At 47.0% G+C, this 26,142-nt stretch overlaps 1 protein-coding gene across 1 annotated transcript; it reads left to right on the forward strand.

Moving 5' to 3' along the window:
- The first annotated feature begins 8,293 nt into the window (after window positions 1-8,293).
- LOC143838940 (putative G-protein coupled receptor 33) lies at window positions 8,294-15,247 on the forward strand. The gene is made up of 2 exons (XM_077340836.1): window positions 8,294-8,460; window positions 12,636-15,247. The coding sequence occupies exon 2, from the start codon at window positions 12,642-12,644 to the stop codon at window positions 13,791-13,793; it is 1,152 nt and encodes a 383-aa protein (XP_077196951.1). The 5' UTR covers window positions 8,294-8,460; window positions 12,636-12,641; the 3' UTR covers window positions 13,794-15,247.
- Window positions 15,248-26,142: the final 10,895 nt, after the last annotated feature.

Raw genomic sequence — 26,142 nt, forward strand, 5'->3', positions numbered from 1 at the left:
TAACAGGGGACAAGGAAGAGATTTTTGTTCTTATTGCCATCTTCTCCCAGATGGGGAACTGCAGCCAAACTCATGAAAGAAAATTAATGGTCTGGGGACAAGATAAACCAGGAGTTGGCCCGAATAATGCAGGTGACAGACAAGCCTTACATGAGTCCAAGTCGAGGTTGGATGAATTTCATCCTTGAGTACTGAAGGAACTTGCTGAGAACATCTCACAAACTCTGACTTTCCTCTTGGAGAACTCCCCAGTGACAGATGAGGCACTCCCGTTGTGTTAGTTGCTTGCTGGCTTTATTTATGCCCTGCCTTTCTTACAAATTTGACCAGCTGGTCTGACTGGGGTGCCAGGGAAGATATCAGGACAGATGACAAAGTAATGGGTGAGAGTGTCTTGAAAAGGAAGCAAAAACTAGGCTAACATGGTTTATTCCTTAAAATCCACGGTGGCTTTAGTTACCGTCTGTTTTGATCAGGTTAGTGGGTCCGTGAATGCCGTCGCTTGACATACCTTGGGATGTCTCGACTAGGGGCACAAACTGAAAAATTCTGGTTCAGTTTGGGTTCAAGGTGTTCTTGAACCGAACCCGCAAACTGAATCAAAAGCCGCAAAATGAACTAGGCGGTTCTGGCTGGTTGGTTTCACTTCTCTCCACTGGCAGATTTTTCTCCATCCCCTTTCAAAGTGTGGGGAAGTGAAACCAATTGTTGAAATGGCTGGAGCTTCCCCACACTTGGAACAGGGGAAACACAAAAGGCTTAAAGGGCTTCCAGCCACTTAAACTTGACTGCAGAGGGTGGTTTAAATTGCCTGAAATCCCAAACCGGACAAAAGTCTGTAAATGTTCAGGGGAGGGGCCCCCCTCACACCTTGGTTCATAGGGCACAAATCAGGTCAAATTCATGAGGAATTTTGAATCATGAACTGATTCGTACCCATCCCTAGTCTTAGAATCATAGAATCATAAAGTTGGAAGTGACCTCCTGGGTCATCTAGTCCAACCCCCTGCTCTATGCAGGACACTCACAACCCTCTCACTCATCCACTGTCACCTGCCACCCCTTGAACCTTTACAGAATCAGCCTCTCCATCAGATGGCTATCCAGCCTCTGTTTAAAGCTTCCCAAAGATAGAGAACCCACCACCTTCCAAGAAAGCCTGTCCCACTGAGAAACCACTCTGTCAGGAACTTCTTCCGGATGTTTAGACAAAATTTCTTTTGAATTAATTTCATCCCATTGGTTCTGGTCCATCCCTCCGAGGCAAGAGAGAACATCCTCTATATGGCAGCCTTTTAAATACTTGAAGATGGTTATCAGATCCCCTCTCAGTCCTCTCCTCTCCAGGCTAAACAGACCAAGCTCTTGATTTTGGCAGAATGTTTGATCAAGCTGCCTGCCATGCTTCAGTTTAGCAAACTGGTTCAATGTGGGCTAAATGAATCTGCCGTCAGATGGATTTGCAACGGTTGGCAGACCCCCCTACTGAAGGAGCATGGATGGCACCTGGAAGGAGCTCTCAAGTGGGCTGCCAAATGGTCCCTGTACATTTCAACATTATTATCCATGACTCGGGGGCGGGGGGAGGGGAGTCCTTATCAAAAGCTGGGACAAGTAGACACACACAAAATTCAAATGACTGTGACGGGTTGGAAAGCTTGGCTGAATGAACACAAAGTGATTAAACAAAGACACCTGCTGATTTGTGCCCTTTGGCAAACAAAGCAGGCACAGGCACAGGATGGGCGATCCCTGCCTTGGAATCCGATGAGGCTCTCAGGATGGCTGTCAAACCCATATGGAACATGAGTCAGAAGTGTGATGTGGCTGCAAAAGAAAAAATAACCCAAATGGGATTTGAGGTCGATTCAGCCATGTTGTTCTGAAGTTGCAGGACAAAGTTGGAATCCAATGGGAGTTTGAAAACCAGCATGTTCATGTTCATGTTCATGTTCATGTTCATGTTCATGTTCATGTTCATGTTCATGTTCATGTTCATGTTCATGTTCATGTTCATGTTCATGTTCATGTTCATGTTCATGTTTATATACCGCCACTCTCAAATGTCTCACAGTGGTTTACAAAGCATGAATGCAATAAAATCCCATAAAATCACCCATTAAACCATAATCAGAACACAACATCAAGAGGGTGGATAATAAATATATAACCCACTCCCTACCATTCAGCATGGGTCTCTCACTCTCTGTCTGGGAGTGAGAAACTTAGTTGGTTTCAGCTTGAGATCCACAGCTGACAGTACCAGGAACTGCTCTGGCCTCAACCATATGCCTGGTGGAAGAGCTCCACCTTGCAGGCCCTGCGGAAAGCTGACAAATCCCACAGGGCCCATAGCTCTTCCGGGAGCTCATTCCACCAGGTTGGGGCCAGGCATATATCCTGGGGACCCGGGACCACCAGTAAATTCATACGAAGGGCCCTGCAGGGGGCATAAGCAGATAGGTGGTCCCACAGATAAGCTTGTGCATGCACACACACTTTGTCAGATACTGAGGAAAGGACATGTGGCTGGTTGTTGGAGGGGTGAACATGCAGGTAGGTGGGTGGAATGCACAGGTGGGGGCAGGAAGAGAGGTATGAGTGGGTGTCCTAGAGGTGGAGGAGGGGAGAAATCTCTGCCCAGGGCCCATGAAAACCTAGAACCGTCCATGTCCCCCACGCACTCTTTATGGACTTGCCTTCTAACAAGGAATCTGAAGATGTGTACATAGTCACGAAAGCTTATACCTTGAATGCACAGGAAGGCTTATACCTGGAATACTACTCTGTTGGCAAAGGTGCCATTGGACTCAAAGGCTCTCAGGTGGCATGGACAGAAGCTTTCTATACAAGCCACGCTGTGTACTTGCTTCACTCCAACCATATTTCATTTGGGGACATGCATCTTCTGTTGCTGGGCACTATCCATTAAGAAGGATGTCGACAAACCAGAATGGATCCCAAGGAGAGCAGCAAAGATGGCGGGGATCTGGAAGACGAGGCCTGCGAGGAAAAGCTGAGAATGACGGAAGGGGAAGGCAGAGGAGCAAACCGAAGGGTCCTCCTCAAAGACCAGAAGTTAGCAACATCTTCCTCCCTACTGCTCTAGAGGCCAAGCTGGGATCCAGTGGGTCCCTATGGCCGAGTGCTAGATTTCAGTTGAATGTTAGGAGAACCCTCCTCACAGGAAGAGTTGTCTGACAAGGGAGGACCTGTTATGAAGAGAGCCATGGTCCTCTTGCCCCAGGGGTCTCCAGGCTGAGGCTAAGCAATGGTTTGTTAGAGATTTTTGAGTTTGGAGTCATGCGTTGCAGCAGAAATGTGCATTGCTGGAAAGGCTGCATGTTTGAAGCACGCAGGATGGTTCCTGAGCCTTTCGTTGAGCAGCTTCCTGCTGGTGACCCAAGAATAGCTCAATGACTATTATGTTCTCTGCTGTAGGAGATGGGATGTAGTTGGTGGAGGAAGCTTCAGCAGCTGCATTTCTGATTGCCCTGCAGTCGCTACCGGCTTAGGAGCTTGGTCAAGGGAAACGACTGTGGTATCAGCCTGAGAAACACACACGGTCCCCGTTTGCAGAAGTCGTTTCCTGTCACTTCTCCTTATCTCTTTGCTGCATGAACCATCTCTGATGTTGTCTCAGAGTCCTGCTGGATCTCATGCTATCCAGGCCCAGCAGAGAGCATCGGCTTGGTAGAAGGCAAGTCCTTAAAGGCCACGTGAGTGGGTAGGGGGCCGGGTCGGCTCTAGGTTTTCATGGGCCCTGGGCAGAGAGTTCTCCCCTCCTGTGCCCACCACCAGGGCAACCACTCATACCTCTCTTCATGGTCCCCACCTGTGCATTCCACCTAACAGCCTCGGCGTCCTCTCCCTGCTTGCTCCTGATGCCTCCAACGACCACCCGCATGCCCTTGCCTCAGTGGCTGTAAGAGGCGTACACAGTTGGGTGTGCCACTGCTGTGACCTTCATTGTCTGCATAATCTTCACTGGCAGTGACGAACAAGCCAGGTAGCTAGGAGAAACGGAGATGAAGTGCTAGTGAGCAAGGAGGCCAGGGAAGGGCCTGCAGGCATACAGCAATGGAAGTGTGCGGTCAGGGGTCAGTAGCAGAGGGCACCGCCAGACATCCTGGGCCCTGGCAGAGATGCCCAACAGGCTCCGTAAGGGCTCCCCAAGGCCTCTTCAGCCTTCCCTCTATATCCTGCCTTAGTAGACTTGGCCAAAAACTATTCCTGACATTGCTGTGAAAGCAGGGAACTGGCCATTTCCATTGACCTGGGGTGACGTTCTCACATGGTTACCATGCCTGGGAAAGCGAGCAGAGCCTGAATGCCTACTCTTGCCTCAAACCACTTCCTTGCCCCCCCCACTGTCCCCCCTCAAGCATGGCAGGGAGGCGGGGCCAGATGACATCACTTCCGGCCTGGTTCCAGGGCTCCTTGAAGCCTGACAAATATTTCAGGGGCTCCTCCATGGTCAAATGGTTGAAAACGGCTAGGTTACGGTATACTAATGCTGGCCTTGGTAGGGAGTTTCCCCACTTTTTCCTCACAGCTTCTCCTTTCCTGCCTCACTCCCTCTTCCACCAATGCCACGCTCTGTTCCAACTCTTCCATTTTCCAGGACAATGCTGTCAATGAGACCGTCCTTCCAGGGAACATCTCGACTGCAGAAGTGGAAACGAGCTGCTCCCCAGAGGAAATGACCTCTGTAAACCTGGCCACTGCCCTTTTCTCTTAGTGTCTTTACTGGTGGGGACAGTTTCCAACAGCCTCTTCCTCTAGATTCTTTGGGCTGAAGATGGCGAACACTCCCTGGTCCTCACACCTGATTTTCACCTACTTACTGCACTGTTCTTTCCTTCCTTTCTTCTCTGTCTACATCCTGCTGGTCGTCCATTGACTCTTCGGCATGGTGGTTTGCAACCTCCTCAATTTCTTATTTTCACTCATAATATTCACCACCAACATCAGCCTGGACCGTTGCCTCCTCATCTGCCATCCCATCTGGGCCCAAAACAACCACACAATTCCCTGGGCATGGAGAGTGGTGGTAGTCCTGTGGCAGGTTTCCTTCATACTCAGTGCTCCCAACTTGACTTTCTGGGAGATTTAAGAGATGGAGGAGGGTGGGAAGAAGTGTCTCAATAGTTATGCTTTCTTCAATGAGTGGGATGGATTTGAGATACAGGCTTTGAGGGCTTGTGTTCAATTTGTGGTCCGGTTCCTCTTGGCCTTCTTGCTTACCCTCCTGATCACCTCAGGCTGTCATTGTAGGATGGGTTGGGAGATGAAGAATAGGAGGCTGGTGAAGAACAATAAGCTCTTCTGGGTCCTGGTGGCCACTGTGGTCCACTTCTTCATCTGCTGGCTTCCCTATCATCTCTACCACAATTTGCTGATGCATTGGCAGTCATTCCACTTCACGCAACAGGCATTATGCATGAAGATGGTCATGTCCCTGCTTAAAAAGGGCTTCATGGATATTCCCATCATCCCCATGAGCAATGCTGACGAGGAGGGCCACCAAATGGGCAGGATCAGCAGCTTGGAGGAGAAGCTCACTCAAGGAAATTGTTAGTCATCTCCCTGAAGAAACTACCTTGATTCACTCAGAGAAGGCTGTGTCCATTTCACTGAGCAAAACCTTTGTTCCTGAATATCAAAAACTCTGCACTCAAAAGGGGTTGGGTGGCTGAATGCTGAGTCTCCATTGTGCAATATCTGTGAGGAAGTCTCTGGTGTGAAAGTATCCATTTGACTAATCAGCCAACCCTCAGAGCTGAGGATATTGCATGCTGCAAGATGGGTTTTTGGGAAATTATTATTGTTGTTGTTGTTGTTGTTGTTGTTGTTGTTGTTGTGTTGTGTTGTGTTGTTTGTTTGTTTATTACTTGCCACTCCCTAGAGGCTTGTGGTGGGTTACAAAAGTCCAGTTAAAACTCCATTAAAACCCATTAAAATGGACAATCACAACACAATAGCAACATAACAGCAACAACATGGTGGAACCCTTCCAACCCCCTTCCCATCCTACATCACACAGATTGCATCTAACATCAGGAGGGCCCCAACTGACCTTCCTTCACTGCCCCAGCCTCAACCATAGCCTGGCGGAAGAGCTCCGTTTTACAGGCCCTGCAGAATGCTGGAAGGTTCCACAGGGCCCGAAGCTCACCTTGGAGCTCATTCCACCAGGTGGGGGCCAGAACTGAAAAGGCCCTGGCCCTGGTTGAGGCTAGGGGTAAATTCTCTACCAGTAAATTCTCACCCAGAGCATAGGACGGCATAGGACGATAGGCAGTTCCTAAACCTGGGATGTGGTTGTATTACATTCTGACTGCCCTGACATGTATGGCCCAGGTTAGCTAGCCCACTCTCGTCAGATCTGAGAGGCTAAGCAGGGCCTGCCCTGGTTAGTAGTTGGATGGGAGACCACCAAAGAAGCCCATTGTGGGGCCACAGCAAACCACCTGTGCTTGTCCCTTGCCTTGGAAACCCTACAGATTGCCATAAATTGGTGGCAACTTGATGGGACTTTCCACCTCCACATTCTGATTATCCTAACTCAGCCTTCCTCAACTTTTTTACCATTGAGAAACCCCTGAAACATTCTTCAGGCTTCGAGAAACTCCAGAAGTGGCTCAAATGTGCAAAACGTGGCTGGGAAGCAGAGCTGTGGACACACCCATCCAGGGCCCCTCCCCTTCCCACCCCCTCCAGGCCTATCATTGGCCATTTTAGGAGGGGGAGGGCAGGTCAACATGACCATATGTGGTCATATCACCTGATAAATGTTTAACAAATTTGAAAAGCTATATTAAAAAATAATTAAATCCCAGCCATTTGGAAAACGTTTCAGGGCTGTCAAGAAACCCACTGGTAGGTTTACTCTTGTCCAAGGTTGCACATTTCGGTGTCATTCTACCTTTTCTGTGGCTTTGCACTCTGTACACTTCTGAGGACCGAAGGCAAAAATACCCTAATATCATGAAGTTAAAGTTTTTGGTTACAGCCTTCTTTGGCAGGATTAGAAATTTCTCACCATGCTTTGCGGCTGGTTCAAAACTAGAAGCCCTGAGAAACCCCTGAAACAGACGTCCAAAATGGGGTCAGTCTTGGTCTCCTCTTTGCCAAGCCCAGATGACGTTCAGTAAGGGTAACATGATCCATCGCTCAGGCCCAGAGATATCTACAGAATGTGTTTAGTATGGATGGGTATGCACCTAAACATTCCAGTTCAGGGTTTGAGGCAGTCCCCGAACCGAACCAGATTTTCCCCAAACCTAATGAGCCCACTGGAATTGCCCTTTTTCCTGGCCACTATTTTGCCTGTCTGTTGCACTTCCCCCTGATTTGGGGGAGGGGTTGGGGAGTGAAACAGACATGTTTAACGGCTTGCAGCTTTTTGCAACTAACAGCTGATCGGTAGACTGGCCAGGCTGTTAAGTTGAAATGGATTGGAGCCTTTTCACCGGTCAGTTCCCCCCACCCCCCACTTCCAGGTGCAAGATGAAATGACTCACAACCATTTCATCTTAACAGTGGGGCAGGGGGGCCCATCAACTATTATTCAGAAGGTAGATATTTCAACGGTCCATTTTGTTCTCTCCCTTGGAAGCAGGGAGTGGGGAGTGAAATGGACAGGTTAAATGGCTGCCAGCTGTTAGGTTTAAATGGCTCTGCGCCATTTAATTTGTTCATTTCTCTTCCTCTGAGGGGGGGGGGGGAGAGCAAAATTGATGGGTTAAACCTAGCAGCTGATGGGTGGACTGACCCTGCTTAGCTATTTGGTTTAAATGGCCTAAAAAGCCAGCCCCCAATAAAGTTCAGGGAAGGTGCCTTCCCTGAGCATTGGTTCATGGGCTATGAACCAGGCCAAGTTCATGCCAAAGTTTGACTCATGAACTGGTTCATGTCCATCCCTACTGTTCAGTCAGCCAGAAAAACTAGTTCAATTCTTGTCTTCCATGCTTTTCACTTTTCTGTAGAAATGTCGCACTACCTCTTTTGTGCATGTGTGTTTAGAAATAATAATATTAAAAAAAACACCTTGCTACTTTTGACCATTGAAGGTCTTCCTGGAGGAACTTACCCATGAGTCCATCTTTTAATAGATCTGCTGCTGTTCCAAAAAAAGGACCCTCCTGGTCTGCAAAGAGCAGTCCCTGTGTCTTTGACAAATGAAAAGTTTGTTAAGCACTATTGTCACCTGGAAGTGGGATTGTAGTGGTGCAGAAAGCTTCACTTCCTGAATTTCTGGCTGCCATAAAGCTCTCAAGCACCGCAGCAAGAAGAAGGCAAGACAGCATCTGCTCATCACTGACACGTCTGCAGAAGTTATTTCCTGCCTCTTCTCCTTATCTTTCTTGTTTCTTCATCAACCGCATCAGCATTGTATCAGAGCCTGACCAGATCTCATGCAGTAGCCACGGGGAGACTTCATCAGCTTGCTTCAAGGTAAGTTGGTTGATGCTCTGTGGATGGGGGTGGGTGGGGCTCTTTCCCTTTTTCTCCTTAAGGAGGTCCCACCTCCTGAGTCCCTGGCCCCAAATGTCATGGTAAAAGACACAGCAAAAAATAGTTTGCCTGTTCATAGATGTATGCAACAATACAATAATATGGAAATCAAAAATTCCCAAGTCCCGTTTATGGCGCAGTCCTTGGAAGCCAAAGGAGAAATTCTCTATAAGGCATGCCGAACAGGATTCCAGCAGAACAAAGCCTGTTTCACGACTTCCTTCAGCAGCATTAAGGAGAATCAGCAGATACCAGAAAAATACCTCCTGCAGTCACACAAGCCACGGTGAGCCAGGTGGCATGGAGAGCTGATGTCCTGATGTTTGGTTAATTCTGCTGAGGAAAGACATGAAACAGGCTTTGTTCTCCCAGAATCCTGTTCAGTGTGCCTTATGGAGAATTTCTCCTTGGGCTTCCAAGGACTGGACAACAAATGGGACTTGGAATTTTTTATTTGCATAAAAAGGTAAAGGTATCTTTACCTTTTTAAAGCACTGGGTCATGTCTGACCCTTGGGGTGACGCCCTCCAGCGTTTTCATGGCAGACTCAATACAGGATGGCCTTACCAGTGTCTTCCCCAGTCATTACTGTTTTACCCCCAGCAGCAAGCTGGGTACTCATTTTACTGACCTCGGAAGGATGGAAGGCCGAGTCAACCTTAAACCGGCTGCTGGGATTGAACTCCCAGCCTCATGGGCAAAGCTTTCAGACTGCTGCCTTACCACTCTGTGCCACAAGAGGCTCATTTATTGTACACCTCTATGTATTATTGTATTATTGTACACCTCTATGAACCCACCAATTAATGTTTTGCTGTTATCTTCTTTGAGTACTCCTGTTGAGTAAGACGGCTGAATGGCGGCCTTGGTGGAGGACTGGCAGTCCCGCCTGATGGTTGCCATAAATAAGATTACCCCTGAACGCCCTCTCTGCCCTCGACTCAAATGGGCCCCTTGGTATACTGGGGTGCTTCGGGAGAAGAAAAGGGAAGTCAGATGACTAGACTGAGTGTGGTGGAAGACTCACAAGAAAATATTATTGCACGCTTCTGAGGGCATATGAGATGGGGTTAAAGCGGGTGAAAGCGGCAAAACGTGAGTTTTTTGCCGCGGAATTCGTGTCCACAAGCTCTTGCCCAGCCCAATTATTTAGGGTAGTTAGGTCTCTTACCGCCCCCGAGGTGAGGCACCAAAATTCTAGTCAATTGGAACTCGGCTGTGAGGCATTAGCAAGCTATTTTGTGGATAAAGTCTTGTCACTCTGCTGCGGCCTTCTGGCCACGGTAAATACAGCAAATGAACTGGAGGCCTGTTGGCCGTCTTTGGAGGTGACGTTTGATGGCTTCGGGTGGTTCTCTTCTTCCAAAGTGGACAAGCTGCTGGGGTGGTTTAGGGTGACCGCTTGCCCCCTTGATCCCTTTCTTGGCTCTTCAAAGGAGGTGGCCAGTGGATAGGAGGCCAGCTCAGGCATATTATCAATCTCTCCCTGGGTTCTGAGGAGTTCCCTGAGAGGCTGAAGGGGGCAGTGGTTCAACCACTCCTTAAAAAAACATCGCTGGATCTGCAGAACCCGGCCAACTACCGCTCGGTGTCACATTTGGCATTCCCGGGCAAGGTAGTTGAAAGGGCTGCGGCAGACCAGCTCCTGGCATTTTTGGAGGAAACTTCGGCTTTCCATCCATATCAGTCTGGCTTCCATCCTGGTCACGGGGTGGAGACAGTGCTGGTCACCCTGTTGGTTTATCTCCTTCACCAGCTGGATCAGGGCTGGTTGGCCATGCTGGTTGTTTTAGATCTGTTGGCCACTTTTGACATAGTTGACCATGAATTGTTGGTCCATCACCTCATGGAGATGGGGATAGGGAGCACATCTCTTTGCTGGATAGGCTCCTTTTTCTATAACCAGACCCAGAGGTTTGTGGTGGGGGATGAGTTCTCTTGCTCCTACAGTCTCCCTTGTGGGGTCCCACAGGACATAGTTCTGTTTAACACCTTCATGCATCCTCTGGCCCAGCTGGTATGGAGCTTTGGGTTGGGATGCCATCAGTTTGCTGATGACACCCAGCTCTATCTCCTCATGGACAGCTGCCTGGACTCTCCCCCAGAAACACGTGCCACAAATTCGGAAGCAGTAACAGAATGGTTTGAGCAGAGTCGCCTGAAACTCAACCCCTCCAAGACGGAGGTCCTGTAGTTAGGAGGTAGGGGGCGGGATCAGAAAGTGCATTTACCCACCCTGGCAGAAATCAGTTAAGCGAAATGCTCTGTTATCCCCAAATGCTCTGATCAAAAATTCGGGGAATCAGCTATGTGAAAAGGAGAATAACCAGCAAGATCTGTTTTGCACAGTTTACGAGGTGATAAAGCCCTTCAGGAATCCAAGGTAGACAACAAATACTGTTTGAAATAATATTATAGATGTATTTACAGAATAAGGTAAAGGTAAAGGTATCCCCTGTGCAAGCACCGGGTCACGTCTGAAGCTTGGGGTGACGCCCTCTAGCGTTTTCATGGCAGACTCAATACAGGGTGGTTTGCCAGTGCCTTCCCCAGTCATTACCGTTTACCCCCAAGCAAGCTGGGTACTCATTTTACCAACCTCAGAAGGATGGAAGGCTGAGTCAACCTTGAGCCGGCTGCTGGGATTGAACTCCCAGCCTCATGGGCAAAGCTTTCAGACAGCATGTTGGCTGCCTTACCACCCTGCACCACAAGAGGCTCTTATTTACAGAATAAGACTGAGCAATTACGCTAACACCTACAGCAGAAAATAATAAGATAGGAAATGGATAAGTTTGGGGAAGAGGGCAGCAGCGTTGAGACGATTACCTATCTTGCTCAGATGGAGAAGTCTGACGAAGAGTGCCTGAACTCGAAACCTCACGCCTTGAATAAACCTTTGTTGGTCTTAGAGGTGCTACTGGACTCTGATTTTGTCATAAGAAAAGTAGCCATTCCTTTAATGCAGTGTCATTGGCAGCAAAACAGTCTGCTGTTCGAACCGGGACACATTAAACAATATAAGAAGGGAAAGTGCAAAAGGATCCACTGCTAGTGAGAACAAAGGCATAATACATTCACGATTTCTCATGGCAAGGTGTAAAAACTTTGCTACTGGTTCAATTATATCAGGGTTCTGGGATGTCAAAAGAAACTGAGTCTTTCGTTCATCCGAATGCAGTTCTCTTTTACACAGCAGTGAGTTAAGAAATTTGGCTCGGATCGGAGAATAAAATGGACAATGGAAGAAAACGTGTGTAATTGATTCTATACAGCATTGTCCACAGGGGCACAGCCTAGCTGAATACGGGATCTGTTGAAATCTCCCATACAGCACAGCAGAAGTTAGAGCATTAGTTCTAGCTAACATGAATGCTCTACGCTGTTGTGGGTTGATTAGATGGTAGAAGTACGTGGTTAGGGGCTGAGAGCTTGGTGAGATCCCCAAGCTCAATGGCGAGCAAACGTTTCTAGCTTTGCTGCTACGTTAAACAAACATACCCAATTTGAATGCATAGTTCACAAAGTAATCAGGCGAAAGCCGTTCCTATCTTATCCCACATTCAAAAAGGAGCCGGGGAGCTAGATCAGATGGGCCTCTGGCAAATTCTCCATTTCGGGCTTGCCTTTCTCAAGGATCGTCCAAAAGGCACCCTGTTAGAAGAGCAGTGGATGAAAAACAGTGTTTGGTTAACTATATTTTCAAAATCATGTGCAAGGTTTGAAATCAATAGCATATTTGAGGAACTTGAGTATTATATGTATTATCTTGGAGCCTCTTGTGGCGCAGAGTAGTAAGGCAGCCGTCTGAAAGCTCTGCCCATGAGGCTGGGAGTTCAATCCCAGCAGCCGGCTCAAGGTTGACTCAGCCTTCCATCCTTCTGAGGTCGGTAAAATGAGTACCCAGCTTGCTGGGGGGCAAACGGTGATGACTGGGGAAGGCACCGGCAAACCACCCCGTGTTGAGTCTGCCATGAAAACGCTGGAGGGCGTCACCCCAAGGGTCAGACATGACTCAGTGCTTGCACAGGGGATACCTTTACCTTTATTATCTTGGAGCAGCAAGCTGTGTATTACTTGGCCACTGACTCAGCCTCTTCTCCATCTTCCTTCAGGGCCTCATGGACCCAGGCAACGTGACTATCCTGTCGAGGAATATCTCGAGCACAAGGGTGCCCCCCAGCCCTTCCCCGGAGATGACGACTTTCATGAACCTGGCACTTGGCATCTTCACCCTGGCGTCCTTACTGGTGGGGACGGTATCCAACGGCTTCTTCCTCTGGGTGCTGGGGATGAAGATGAAGAGGACGGTGAACACCCTCTGGTTCTCACACCTGATTTTCACCTACTTGCTTTTCTGCACTTTCCTGCCGTTCTTTGCCATCTACAGCTTCTTCGGATTCCACTGGGTCTTCGGGATGGTGATGTGCAAACTGATAGTCTCCGTATTTTCCCTGACCATGTTCACCACCGTCTTCCTCCTCACCGTCATCAGCGTGGACCGCTACCTCCTCATCTGCCATCCCGTCTGGTCTCTGCACAACCGCACAGTTCCCCAGGCCCGGAGATTTGTCGCAGGCGTGTGGCTCTCTTCCTTCGTCCTCAGCGTCCCCTACGTGGCCTTCCAGGAGACACAAGTCACGGAGACGGGCGGGACAAAGTGCATCAGCAATTTCGCCTTCTCCAGTGACTGGAACAGGCCTGAGACACAGGCCTTGAGGCATCGTGTCCACTTAGCGGTCTTCCTGGTCCGGCTCCTCCTGGCCTTCTTGCTTCCCTTCCTGATTATCACGAGCTGCCATTGTAGGATGGGTTGGGAGATAAAGAAGAAACAGCTGGTGAGGAACAGAAAGCCCTTCTGGGTCCTGCTGACGGCTGCGGCCTCCTTCTTCATCTGCTGGCTTCCTTACCACATCTATCATGGCTCGGCCACACATTGGGAAGCATCTGGAACGATACGAATGGTCTTGCGGGGATTCATGTACGCCGGAGAGTGTTTCAATTTCTGCTTCACCCCCATTCTCTATCTGTTTATCGGGGAGAAGTTCCAGCAGGTCTTCAAGACGTCGATCCTCACCGTCCTTAAGAGAGGCTTTGTGGATATTCCCATCATCCCCGTGGGCGAGGTCAACGCCAATGAGGTGGGCCACCAAACCTGTAGCAGCAGCAGCCTGGAACTGAAGATCAGTTGTGGAAACAGTCGGTCCTCTCCCCGAACAAGTTCCCTTACGTCCGCCATAGAGCAAATGGTGCCGTCTTCCCCCCTGGTGTAACTAAGCCCATAAAGGTTTTTCCACATGAGACTCATAAGGGGCTGCATAGATCAATGGCCACCCTTCATGATAGGAAATCTCATCTCCACGAGGAAGAGTCCAGTTGGAATGGGGTCAGTTCGCCAGCTGGCCATTGGACCTAGGAATGTTGTAGGCTGGACTGTTTCTTGATTTCATGCCCAAGCACATTGTCTTGGCACATTGGACTTGACGTTTCTAGACAATTGGCTTTCTGGCTGCTGTGTCTCTCTGAATCCGGAGATCTGAAAGGAAGCTTTTTGAACATGTGCTGATGGATGTTCACTTTGCATATATTTGAAGCTTGGCTATTCCGCTGCCCTTGTTGTATGGCTTGATGAATCCATTCCAGCTCTCGGATTTGAGGGGCCAGTGCAGTGTAGTGGTTAAGAATGGCGATTTCTAATTTGGTGAGCTGGGTTTGATTCCTTGCTCTGCCCCCACATGCAGCCTGTTGTAGGGAGAGGAAGGAAAGGCATTTGTAAGCTGCTTTGAGACTCCTTTCGGCAGAGAAAAGTGGGGTATAAGAGAGCCAGTTTGGTGTAGTGGTTATGAGTGCGGACTTCTAATCTGGCATGCCGGGTTCGATTCTGCGCTCCCCCACATGCAACCAGCTGGGTGACCTTGGGCTCATCACGGCACTGATAAAACTGTTCTGACCGGGCAGTGATTTCAGGGCTCTCTCAGCCTCACCCACCCCACAGGGTGTCTGTTGTGGGGAGAGGAATGGGAAGGCGACTGTAAGCCGCTTTGAGCCTCCTTCGGGTAGGGAAAAGCAGCATATAAGAACCAACTCTTCTTCTTCTTCTATAAAAACCAACTCCTCCTTCCTCCTCCTTTTCTTCCTCTTCCTCCTCTTTTTCTTCTTCCTCTTCCTTTTTGCAGACATGCCCTATCTGCTGCCAATCTATCCTTGTTGAAGATTGCTTCTTTCAGTGTTGTTCCACCTGTATCTTTTGTATTGGGAAACATAAATGATGAAAATAGAGAACTCCATGAGAATGCTCCACATCTGACTTTTTATGAGTTTCCACAAGCACCATCCTTTCTGCGTGTCTCCATGCACACAAATGTATAAATATGGCAGTCATGAGTTTGCACAGTCATGTTTAGATGGGTACATTTGGCCACACCCTGATATTGGCGTTATATCAGTAAACCATATATTTTCCAAAAAGACAGGTCACTTGCTCCCTGATTGGCCCTCCCTCATGGTGTGCCACCGATACAATCAGAGCACTCTGCAAATGAGGGCCAATCAGCCGGCCCTGGTAGTTTAGCCCCAATCAGGAGAGAGCCCTCAGCCAGGAAGGGCTAATAAGTAGTCAGCTCTCCACCTCCAACTTTCTGGCAGTTTCAGAAGAGAAGGTAGCTTCAGAACATGCCCTGGTGCCAATAAGTTGCACTGGACTCCTAGCCTCCTTCAGCTCAGAGGACATGGGGGGGGGGTGAGTTGCTTCTTGGGACAGCCTCTGTGTGCCTCCTGAAGGGGGGGGGCTTTGGGAAGCCCAATAATGATTCCCTGCGGGCCCTCTGGGACACGGAGTGGCCAGGCAAAGCCTCTACCCTGGGAATGTTTACTCATGAATAAATCATGGTTCTCAGCCAGGAATTGGATTGGTTGTTTAGCTCCAATCAGGAGTAAATTCACAGCCAGGAAAGGCTAATAAGTGATCAGCTCTCCTCCTCCAACTTCATGCCAGTTTCAGAAGTTTTTCAGATGGAAGAGGAGCCAGCCTCAGAGCATGCTTTGCTACCCATAAATTGCTTTTGCCCTGCGGTCAGCACCCACGAAGGCCACAATCCGAGTTTTGCCTCTAGTGATGAATTAATGGCGGTGGTTAGCATTGGTGTGTCTCTCTCCTAGACCTGCCCTAAACATGCATGAAATCTAAGTATAAATTAGAAGTAATGTGGTTCAGATTTCCACTAGGATTGATAGTCCCTTTCCTAATCTGTCATTCAGGTTGTATCTGACCTTCGGTCAGCGTAGATTTAAATAGCTAAATATCATAAAGAGCATTGACCTTGATATTACCTTCACCTTCCTTTCTATTAATCTCATTTTACAGAAGTTTGAAAAACACTGAGCTGAATACTGTGGATCCATTAAGCAAGTCGTCTCTTCTTATGTCTGGGGAAGGGAGCGTGGACTCTCAACTGAGGGAGGAGAGATGTTTTTTTTTTCATTCCCTGTTTTTCACTACCCAAAGGAATCGCAAAGCAGCTTCCAGACACCTTTTCCTTCCTCTTCCTACAACAGACACCTTGGGAGGTAGATGGGGCTGAGAGACCCCAAAGAGAACTGCTCAGTAATAACAGCTCTGAGAGAACTCTTTAAGTATTTGAAAAGTTGTCACTTGGAGGAGGGCAGGATGCTGTTTCCATTGGCTGCAGAGGAGAGGACACATAGTAATGGGTTTAAACTACAAGTACAACGATATAGGCTAGATATCAGGAAAAAATTTTTCACAGTCAGAGTAGTTCAGCAGTGGAATAGCCTGCCTAAGGAGGTGGTGAGCTCCCCCTCACTGGCAGTCTTCAAGCAAAGGTTGGATATACACTTTTCTTGGATGCTTTAGGATGCTTAGGGCTGATCCTACGTAAAGCAGGGGGTTGGACTAGATGGCCTGTATGGTCCCTTCCAACTCTATGATTCTATTATTCTATGAACTGTGACTAGCCCAAGGTCACCCAGCTGGCCACATGGGAAAGAGTGGGGAATCAAACCCAGTTCTCCAGTTTGGAGTCCATTGCTCTTTAATCACTTTGCCTGATGCTGTCGGGTGCTAGGGTGCTATTGGACTCAAATCCAGGTTTAAGGATTCGTGGGGCTTGTAGCACCAGAGCCAGTATAGGGATTTGCAGGGTCCTAGCAGATTACAATTATGGTGGGAGTCGCCAAAATGAGGGCAGAGGGCCTCCCAAAGTAGAAAGGGGCATCACTCCAAGTGTCCTTAAACAGGTAAAAGGGGAGTAGGAGAGATGTTACTGCCCTGATCCATGGGGGAAGGCACCACACAGGGCCCATAGCACGTGCTACATGGATAACCCAGCCCTGCACAAATATGACTAGCCATCATCATAGTCTTTATTACAGTACTAGACCAGTAATCAAATTACAATGTACATAAAAGTATCCATTGGTGATTAAAATAGTATAAACAATTTACAAATTCCAACTGTAAGTATTACATTTTACAATTCACATGCATTATCTCTAGCAACTGAGACTGCCTTTACCTAAGTTACTCCAAATTCACCCAGGTCTTGATTGCCTCCGAGCAGATCTGGCCACAACAGAAGTTATTTCAGTGTGTTTATCTGACAATGTATCTTTAATCACCTCCTTTTCTATGGGAACGATAGAATAAGTTCTCTCCTGATTTGATTGTATAAGTTACATTGGAGTAATACGTGTTCTGATATCTCAATGCTCCCATCCTGGCAGATGCATAAACAATTATAGATAGGTTTTTTTTTTTTTTTGAATAAGCCTTCCCTAAAAGCGGATGGAAGCATAGTTCAGTTAGTTTTATTATGGTCATAGACCAGCATAAGATGATACAGAAACATCCATTAATACCAGGAATTAAAACATCTTAAAAGATAACAATAGAAAATAGAAAAGGTAGATATGGAAGCATATTATATCGTAGAAGCCTAAATGATCTCCTATGATCTGGGATAATTAGATTAGATAAATAAGGTAATGGCCTCAAATTATTACCATATATACTCGAGTATAAGCCAAGTTCTTCAGCACATTTTTTATACTGAAAAAGCCCCCCTCGGCTTATACTCCAGTATATACGGTAAGTGGAGGCATTGGGAAAATGGATTTTTTTACTTCACTGAAGTCTTGTTGCCGGTGGATATCCAAGATTCTTTGTTTTATCATCTCCTTTGCTCGGTTGAAACCAAGAGACTAGTCATGATCAACTGTGATAGGGGAGAAAGTGGCCTTATCTTTCTGAATAGGTCTTTAAGATCTGACTGGCTGATTTCTGATGCTTGTCAGAAGATGTTAGGCCCTTCTGCAGGTTCCCCAAAATGCTACATCTGAGCTGCAGCTTTGCTGTTGGGAAGGGCTGTTGCAGCAGCTCCAAGTACTGGGATGGCTTCAGCCACGATGAGAAAGGAGGAAGTGGGCTCATGCTTGTGTGAAAGAGTATAAAACAGAACATCTGGATTCCACGCTGAGGTCAAAGTGTTTTATTTCCCACTTTTATTCTAACCCCTGACTTGCATGGTCCAGGCTACTCCAATCCTCTCGGATCTCAGAAGCTAAACAAGGTTGGCCCTGGTTTATATTTGGATGGGAGACCACCGAGGAAGGCCAGAGTCACTAGATAGAGTCAGGCAATGGCAAACTATCTCTGTCCTGATCCGGGTGGCCCAGACTATCTTGATCTCACCAGATCTTGGAAGCTAAGCAGCCAACCCTAATTAAAATGTATTGGGAGTGTTAGGGGGGGGGGAGGGGGAGACTTTGTGACATGGTTAGGAAGGGCCATGGGCTGTATAAGTATTTTCCCACTCCTAACATGATTATAGATAGGTATTTTTAAAAAATAATCCTTCCCTAAAAGACAATAAATGAGCCTCTTGTGGCGCAGGGTGGTAAGGGAGCAGACATGCAGCAGCCGGCTCAAGGTTGACTCAGCCTTCCATCCTTCCGAGGTCGGTAAAATGAGTACCCAGCTTGCTGGGGGGTAAACGGTAACGACTGGGGAAGGCACTGGCAAACCACCCCGTATTGAGTCTGCCATGAAAACGCTAGAGGGCGTCACTCCAAGGGTCAGACATGACTCGGTGCTTGCACAGGGGATACCTTTACCTTTAAAAGACAATAAACCCATGCAGACCCATACCTAAACTAACCCTAATCCTAACATGAATATTTATGCTTATATAAATATGTAGATGGGAGACCACTGTGGAAGTCCGAGGTTGCTCTGCAGAGCCAGGCAAACTTTTAAGCAAAGCTTCTGCTTTAAATGTGGGGAAATTACTATGAGCATTCAGCATAACTTCGCTCCCGGACATTTTGGGGTTGACTATGCCTCCTGCAAGAGCCTCTTGTGGCGCAGGGTGGTAAGGCAGCCGACATGCTGTCTGAAGCTCTGATCATGAGGCTGGGAGTTCGATCAGAAGAACAAGGACAACATCTACAATGAGATGGAATGTTTTTTGTATCTGTCTATTGATCACATTTATACAATGTACATACACATAGTCCTTGCCGATTCTGAGAACCAAGAACAGTCTGGAGTCCCCACAAGGAATGGGGTAGCTAGGAGCCATAATTTTCAACAGAGGTCTTTCTTGACCCCCGAGGCCAGTTGATGGTCCTGCTCTCTACCTGAACAGCCCACGTCTGTTCTGCTTCTGGGCACTTTCTGCACTGGAGGCTTTGTGCCAGACTGCAGGCTGGAGTTTGAGTCAGGGCAGGTTGCCTCACCTCTTCCTGCTCCCACGCAGGGGAATATTTGGCTCAGGCTCCAGGTGCTGCCTGCCTCCTGGGTTCCTGTGCTGATTGACATTCAGCTACCAGCCCTGTTTTCCCAGCTGGCTGACTGAATCACCACTGATTTCAGCCAAAGGATCCACTTCATGCCCTCTCTTTTCAGCGTTGTGTTTAATCAACATGTAACTCATTAAATCCCTTCCTTCCCCTAACCCTCGCATGAACAGGTAAACCAGGAACTAGATTGACAGCCTACCTCAGGGGGCCCCCAACGTAGAGCCTGTGGGTGTCATGGTGCCCTCTGACACCCTTTTGGGGGCTCACCAAGCAATTTTAGAAACTGGACGTGGCTAGAGGGAGCTCTTTCCCAGCAAGACATTGGGTTTTGTGAAAATCAGGTAGGCCAGCTTTTGCCATTTGCTTTTGCCATTTGCTGTTTGTTTGTTTTGCCTGCCTTTTGTTCTGTATAATTAATTGCATTAGGTATGAATGTAGTGGGTTTAGGGTAGTGCAGTTTGTACCGATGTAGTGGGTTTAGGGTAGTGCAGTTTGTACCAAGTAAAGCTGCTTGATGTGTGGGAATGTTTTATCTCCCTCTGACCTTGGGGCAGGAAGCATCAGTTGTGTCTTCCTGGCCTGGGTATGTAGGATGGCAGCTGGATGCTTTGCACCCAAATGGTCAGGTGGTGATGTGAGTTTCTGGGCTGGAGGTTAAGAAGAGGAAATGTGTCAGGATCGGTTGCCCTGACAAAATGGTTCCTAGGTTTTTAGTCTTAGCAAAGGTTTAGATAAGTCAGCATCCTTGTATCCTCAAGAAAGAGATTTTCATCAATAAATTCTGCTTATTGGGAGCAATCAGCTGAATCCTCACAGATTGGACATAAGACCTGATTGTCTATGCAGATTAAAGTAATGCTTCTTTTTTCCCGAGTGCTTTTTTTTAAAATTACTCCTTTTCCCTGTACTTGATCTTCCTCTGTATGCATGGCCCTGCCTCCCAGGGTGGATATTTTGGGCCTGTGCCCAAGTTCTTGTGTCAAAACTTCAAGGGTGCCTACAGGCTCAAAAATATTAGAGACCCAAGGCTTATTTGAAAGTTGGGGCAATAGACACGCCCCACCCAGCAAAGACCAGGAAAAAAAAACCCCAGCTCTCATCAGGTCAGCGTTACCCACATCCTTTTCCCACTGACTTGAAGTCCAAACCCCATAGGCTTTCTCAAACTGAGGGTTTCTTGATGGCTTTGGAAGGGTTTCTTGATGGCTTTGGAAGGGTTTCCTGACTGGGTGAAAACAAGGTAAAAACAAATTTTCAAAAGGCAAGGCATATTAGAAGAAGAAGAAGAGTTGGTTCTTATATGCTGCTTTTCTCCACTCGAAGGAGTCTCAAAGCGACTTACAGTCGCCTTCCCTTTCCTCTCCCCACACCAGACACCCTGTGAGGTGGGTGAGGCTGAGAGAGCCCCGATATTCCTGCTCAGTCAGAACAGCTTTATCAGTGCTGTGGCAAGGCCAAGGTCCCACACCTGGTTGCATGTGGGGGAGCACAAAATCAAACTCAGCTCACCAGATTAGAAGTCTGCACTCCTAACCACTACACCAAGCTGGCTCTTCTAACTGACTGGACTCCATGATTTGGAAGGAATTTCATGTCTCAGAACACAGAGGTATGTGGATGACTTGTCCTGACTTCCCCTCTCTTTCAACTCCCTGAGGCAATGTTTGCCACCACAGGTCTCCTTGCCTCACTTCCTCCCTGACCTTGTGTTGGAGCTTCCTTTTATTCCCCCCCCACACCTCTCTGAGTACCGCCTCCAAACCCCTTATAGGGTCCTCCTGGCTCCTCCGCTGCTTCCCCTGGCTCTGAGGCTTGCCTTGCCCAGTTGATTCCTCTTCCCCAACCACCATGACTCTGATTGGGCTGGCAGCTTCACTTTCTCTGCCTCTCATCCAGCTACCACCTCTGCTGTTTTGACTGGGAACGAGGCTTATCCATCCCTGATGCCCCCTTCACCGCCTTTGCCCTCTGCGGGGCTTGGGAAAGAGGTTCACGCAATCTCTTCCCCTTTCCTTGCCACCTTGTCTGCCCAAGCTCTGATCAATCAGGGATCAGGATCCCGGGCACAAAGTGATGAGACTTCTCTCTGGCTGCTCTGACTTTGCCAGGAAGGAGAACAATCTAAGAACTAATTTCTCAATCGGAGTTCACAAGAATAACTTCTGACTTCTATTGGGCAACATAGGAGTTTAGTCTCTGAGCAAACATCCTTTTCCTAGAGCCCTTCCCAAGTTGGGCACAAATCTGGAAAGCACCTCTAGAAAGCACACAAACACTTTAGATGCACCTAGAAATCCTTATAGAAAAGAAATATATTTCTATGATGAATAGATCTTTATTGTCTTAGCAAATATTACAAAAAAAGCAAGGAAAAACCACAGAATAATGAACAAAGGACATGCACTGTGCATCACTTACATTACGTTATGATGTGATGCAGAGGTAAAGAAGGAGAGTGCAGTCTTGGGCTATATCAACAGAGGCATCACGTCAAAATCGCAAGTTGTCATAGTCCCACTGTGTACGGCATTGCTCAGACCCCGCCTGGAGTACTGTGTGCAGTTCTGGAGGCCTCACTTCATAAAAGATGTGGACAGAATTGAGAAGGGTGCAGAGGAGAGTGACGAGGATGATCCGGGGCTAGGGGACCAAGCCCTAGGAGGAAAGGCTGAGGGACCTGGGAATGTTCAGCCTGGAGAAGAGGAGGTTGAGAGGGGACATGATGGCTGTCTTTAAGCATTTAAAAGGCTGTCACTTGGAGGTGGGCAGGGACAAGTTCCTCTTGGCAGCAGAGGGTAGAACATATAATAATTGGTTTAAACTGTGTGTAGAACGCTACTGGCTAGATATCAGGGGGGGAAAATTCAGTCAGAGTAGTTCAGCAGTGGAATGAACTGCCTTGGAACAAAGTTTTAGTCTAGTGACACCTTGAAGACCGACAAATTAATTATGGGGGTAAGCATTCATGTGCATGCACACTAAGTTGCTCTTCAAGGTTCCACTGGTCTCAAATGTTGTTCTACTGTAGCAGTTGCTGGCAGGGGCTCATGGGAATTGTAGTCCATGGACATCTGGAGGGCCGCAGTTTGACTACTCCTGCTCTAACTGGTGGAAACAACTCCTGGCTGTCCTTTTTACAGCTATTGACCAATGAGGAATATTCCCTGAATCCTGGCTTAACTCAGTCATTGTGCCTATTTATAAAAAAGATGGTTCCAGCTCTCCAGAAAATTGCCATCCTATTAGCCTTCTATCTATTGCCAGCAAAATGTATGCCAAACATCTAGAACTTAAGCTACTAAATTGGGTGACTTCAAATGACCTAATAGATCCCCAACAAATTGGCTTTACTAAAAATTGTTCTACTTTAGACCACTGTTTAACCCTTTATTCTCTTGCAGACAAATATCTTCATACAGGTAGGAGGAAACCCTGTCCAGCTTTTGCTGACCTCAAGGGTGCATTCGACTCTATCTCCAGGTGTTTACTATGGAGAAAATTGCAAGACCTTAATATTGATTTGCGCCTATTACTACTCCTAATGAACTTCCATTCCAACAATACCTGTCAGGTTAAATTTACTGAAAAGGGTTATTTAACTAATCAAATCCCCATCCTGAGAGGAGTTAAACAAGGCTTGCTCCTTGCTCCTCATTTATTTAACCTTTTTTTACACGATCTTCCAAAAACCCTAAGACTCATAAATGTCACTTTCTATGAATATTGCCAACTTAATGACCTATCAATAAACTTCGAAAAAATCAAAGGATGGTCTTTGCACAGCATCACCTTCCAACAAAATTTGCATTGGACAAAACATAGAAATAGGATTTTTTTTGCAGGCTAACTGTTCCATTACCCATCTAAACTGGTTTTTCTTCCTTAAAGGTAATCAGTTTGTCCCAGCTGCCTGTCATGTGTTTGACTCAAAAATTTTTCCCCAAATTTTATATGGTATCCCTCTGTGGATCTCAGGTTTTAACAAAGACTTGAAAAGGTTACAGTCTGCCTTTTGTCCGGCAGATTTTGGGATTTCCAAATTGTGCCCCTTACTCCTCTTTATGTCTTGAAATTGGCCATGTTCTTCTTGAAACTAAGGCCTGGATTTTCACCTTCAAATATTGGCTAAAACTGCATTTTAGGGTTCGATCAGATAGTCTATTGGCCTGTTTACTGAGAGACTCTTTTAAATTTAAATGTTTCTCTACCATCCTGACTACACTCCAACACATTGGCACTGACTACAATTACATCTTATCTCTGAATGAATACTCCATTATGTGCCAAATCAAACAAAGGCTACTTGATCAGGAATTTCAAAAAATCCATCCTAGTGTTCCGGCAATTTGCTCTCTCCGTGCTCTTGGTCTCCAAGTGAAGCAAGGGATAATGCTGGCTTATTTCTATAAATTGGCAAATCCTCTTTATCGCAGGGCGTTTTCGCTTGCTTGGCTAAATGCCTTTCCATCCAAAGTATTACAAGGGAGATTTTCCAAATTCCTTTTGAAAACAGACTATGCATTTGTGAATCAAATTCTCCTGACACCATCCAACATATCTTACTGGATTGTCCCTTGTTCATTGTCCAGCGAAGGCATATTATACCTTTTATACCAAAATGGAGAAACCATTCAAGAGACCTGATCTGCCAATTTTTATTGAGTGATAAGGATGCCGATGTCACTTTTATTATGGCAGAATTTATGTCTTCAGTTTTTAAATGCAAACTGACTGATGTAACTTGACTCTTTGTTTATCTTGCTAATCTACTTTATGACAATAAAGGTATTGTGTGCGTTTAAAACTAACCTTAAAACAAGCTTCTTTTTACAGCGGTCACGAAAATGCCTGTTTTTGCTTGCATATTTGCTTGTGTGCTTTTGATCTCCTCCCCTGTGCCACCATACACCAATGGGGGAAACAGACAGTCTCTAGTCCCTCATCCACCAATGAGAGCTTGAGGCACCCCTAGTTTGGCGCAGACCCTCCCAACAATATTATGCCAGCAGAAGATTATGCCAGCGGAAGATTAATTTATTCATTCCCTCAAAGGCATTTGCAAGCATTTTAATCCACTCTCTACAAGGAGCAGCTTACCTCTGAGGGGGAAGATTGTAGTGTTTTCAGAAAACTGTTTGCCCCCACAGAAATTTCTTGTTGAGGTCTCCCTGGCCATGAACTACAATTCTCATAAGGCTCTGCCAGTAGCCTGTGCCAGCGTGGTGGTCATGTGACATTGCAGCTGACCATAGCCTGCCAATGAGCATCTAGCACAGTGGTTCGCAGCCTTCCTATTTAATACAGTTCCTTATGTTGCGGTGACCCCCAACCATAAAATTATGCAAGTGTTATTTCACAGAAATTAAACTGAAACTGACCAATGGCCTGAGGATCCATTGTTCATGATTGTATATAAATTGCGTTATTTTTACAGGGTTTCTCAGTTCAGTTCTGCCTCTTGTCCCACCATGCCAATCTCACTCTTTTCCACTGCTCCAGGCAGATGAACGCTCTATCTCTGGCCAAGTTGCTCACCCTGCCATGACCCCTGTGAAAGGGACATTCAAAGGGGTCCCGATCCCAAAAGGGGTCCCGATCCCAAGGTTGAGAACCACTGATCTAGCACAGTGGAGGAATTGCCCCCCTCCACACACTATTTGCTGTCATAAGTCTGTCTTATGCATAATCCTTGTAGAAAAACACAACCGTTTAAAAAAATGATGATTTAAAAGGGTCTGTATGTTTGCTGGCTTTGATGAAAACCTTTACATGCAGAACCCACCCAGGTCAGGACTAAGTACATGTGGGGGGAAACAGCATGGTGAAACCCAATCTGTTTAGACCTTAGAAGCTCAGCAGGGCCAATACTTGGGTGGGAGTCCACCAAGAAAGGCTTTGCAGAGGAAGGCAATGTAAAACCACCTCTGTTTCTCCCTGGCCTTGAAAGCCCCTTGTGTGAGGTTTTAGCCAATTGCTTTCAATAAGAAAAATCCATTTGTAGGAAAATATCTTTATTGAAAAGAACGTCAATGTTCGCTACCTGGAAGGTTTGCTAAGACTAATTTCTGCTATCTGTTGCCCTACTATAATTTCCAAGTCCCCACTGCTCCACCCACCCGTCCAGTTAGGTGCAAAGATTCCAGATGCCATCCTTCAGTTAACTGGGGAGACACAACCACCCTTCAAGGCTGCCATAGAGATAGCGGGCAACAAGACAGGACAGGAAATCCCCCTACTAACCTACCAACCCCTATTGCTATAATTCACATCTAAGACATCTAAGGTAATCAGTTACATGGACAGAAAACAGCGCAAAGCAATAAAAGAACAAATGGCAAAACCAGAGACGGTTGTGACACCTTGCCGGGTCTCCGTCAGTCCATTGGGACTTAACAGCACTTGGGTACATAATAACTGACTTGTAAGGGAAGTTGAAATGTCCTGTTCTTCTTCATTGCCTGTAGTTACCAGTGAAGAAAACACAAGCCAGAATTTGTATGGCCTCCTTTTATGACAAAACTCTGCTATCAAATTGGCCCAAATCCTAGTCAGATTCAGCATAGAACAGGGCCCGAGGCCTGACTACCTTTTCTCAAAATCAGCCACGTTTTCAAGAAACGCAATCGTTGAAAATGCCACTAACATGCAGGCGATGAAAATGCAGTCTGCACTACATCACAAAGAAAAGCCCCTCGTGGCCATCTCAGAGAAGCTGCGTGCCACCACTTCTCCTTTTCCTGGTTCCTGTCTCCTCGTTTCCTCTCTGTCTTTACAAGAAGTTTCTTAGTGCTTGAGACCGTAGAA

Source organism: Paroedura picta, chromosome 5, assembly GCF_049243985.1.
Source record: "Paroedura picta isolate Pp20150507F chromosome 5, Ppicta_v3.0, whole genome shotgun sequence".
NCBI lineage: Eukaryota > Metazoa > Chordata > Lepidosauria > Squamata > Gekkonidae > Paroedura > Paroedura picta.

Excerpts from the sequence above, each read along its gene's own strand:
- LOC143838940 (XM_077340836.1), top strand. The coding sequence starts at position 12,642 with ATGGACCCAGGCAACGTGACTATCCTGTCGAGGAATATCTCGAGCACA.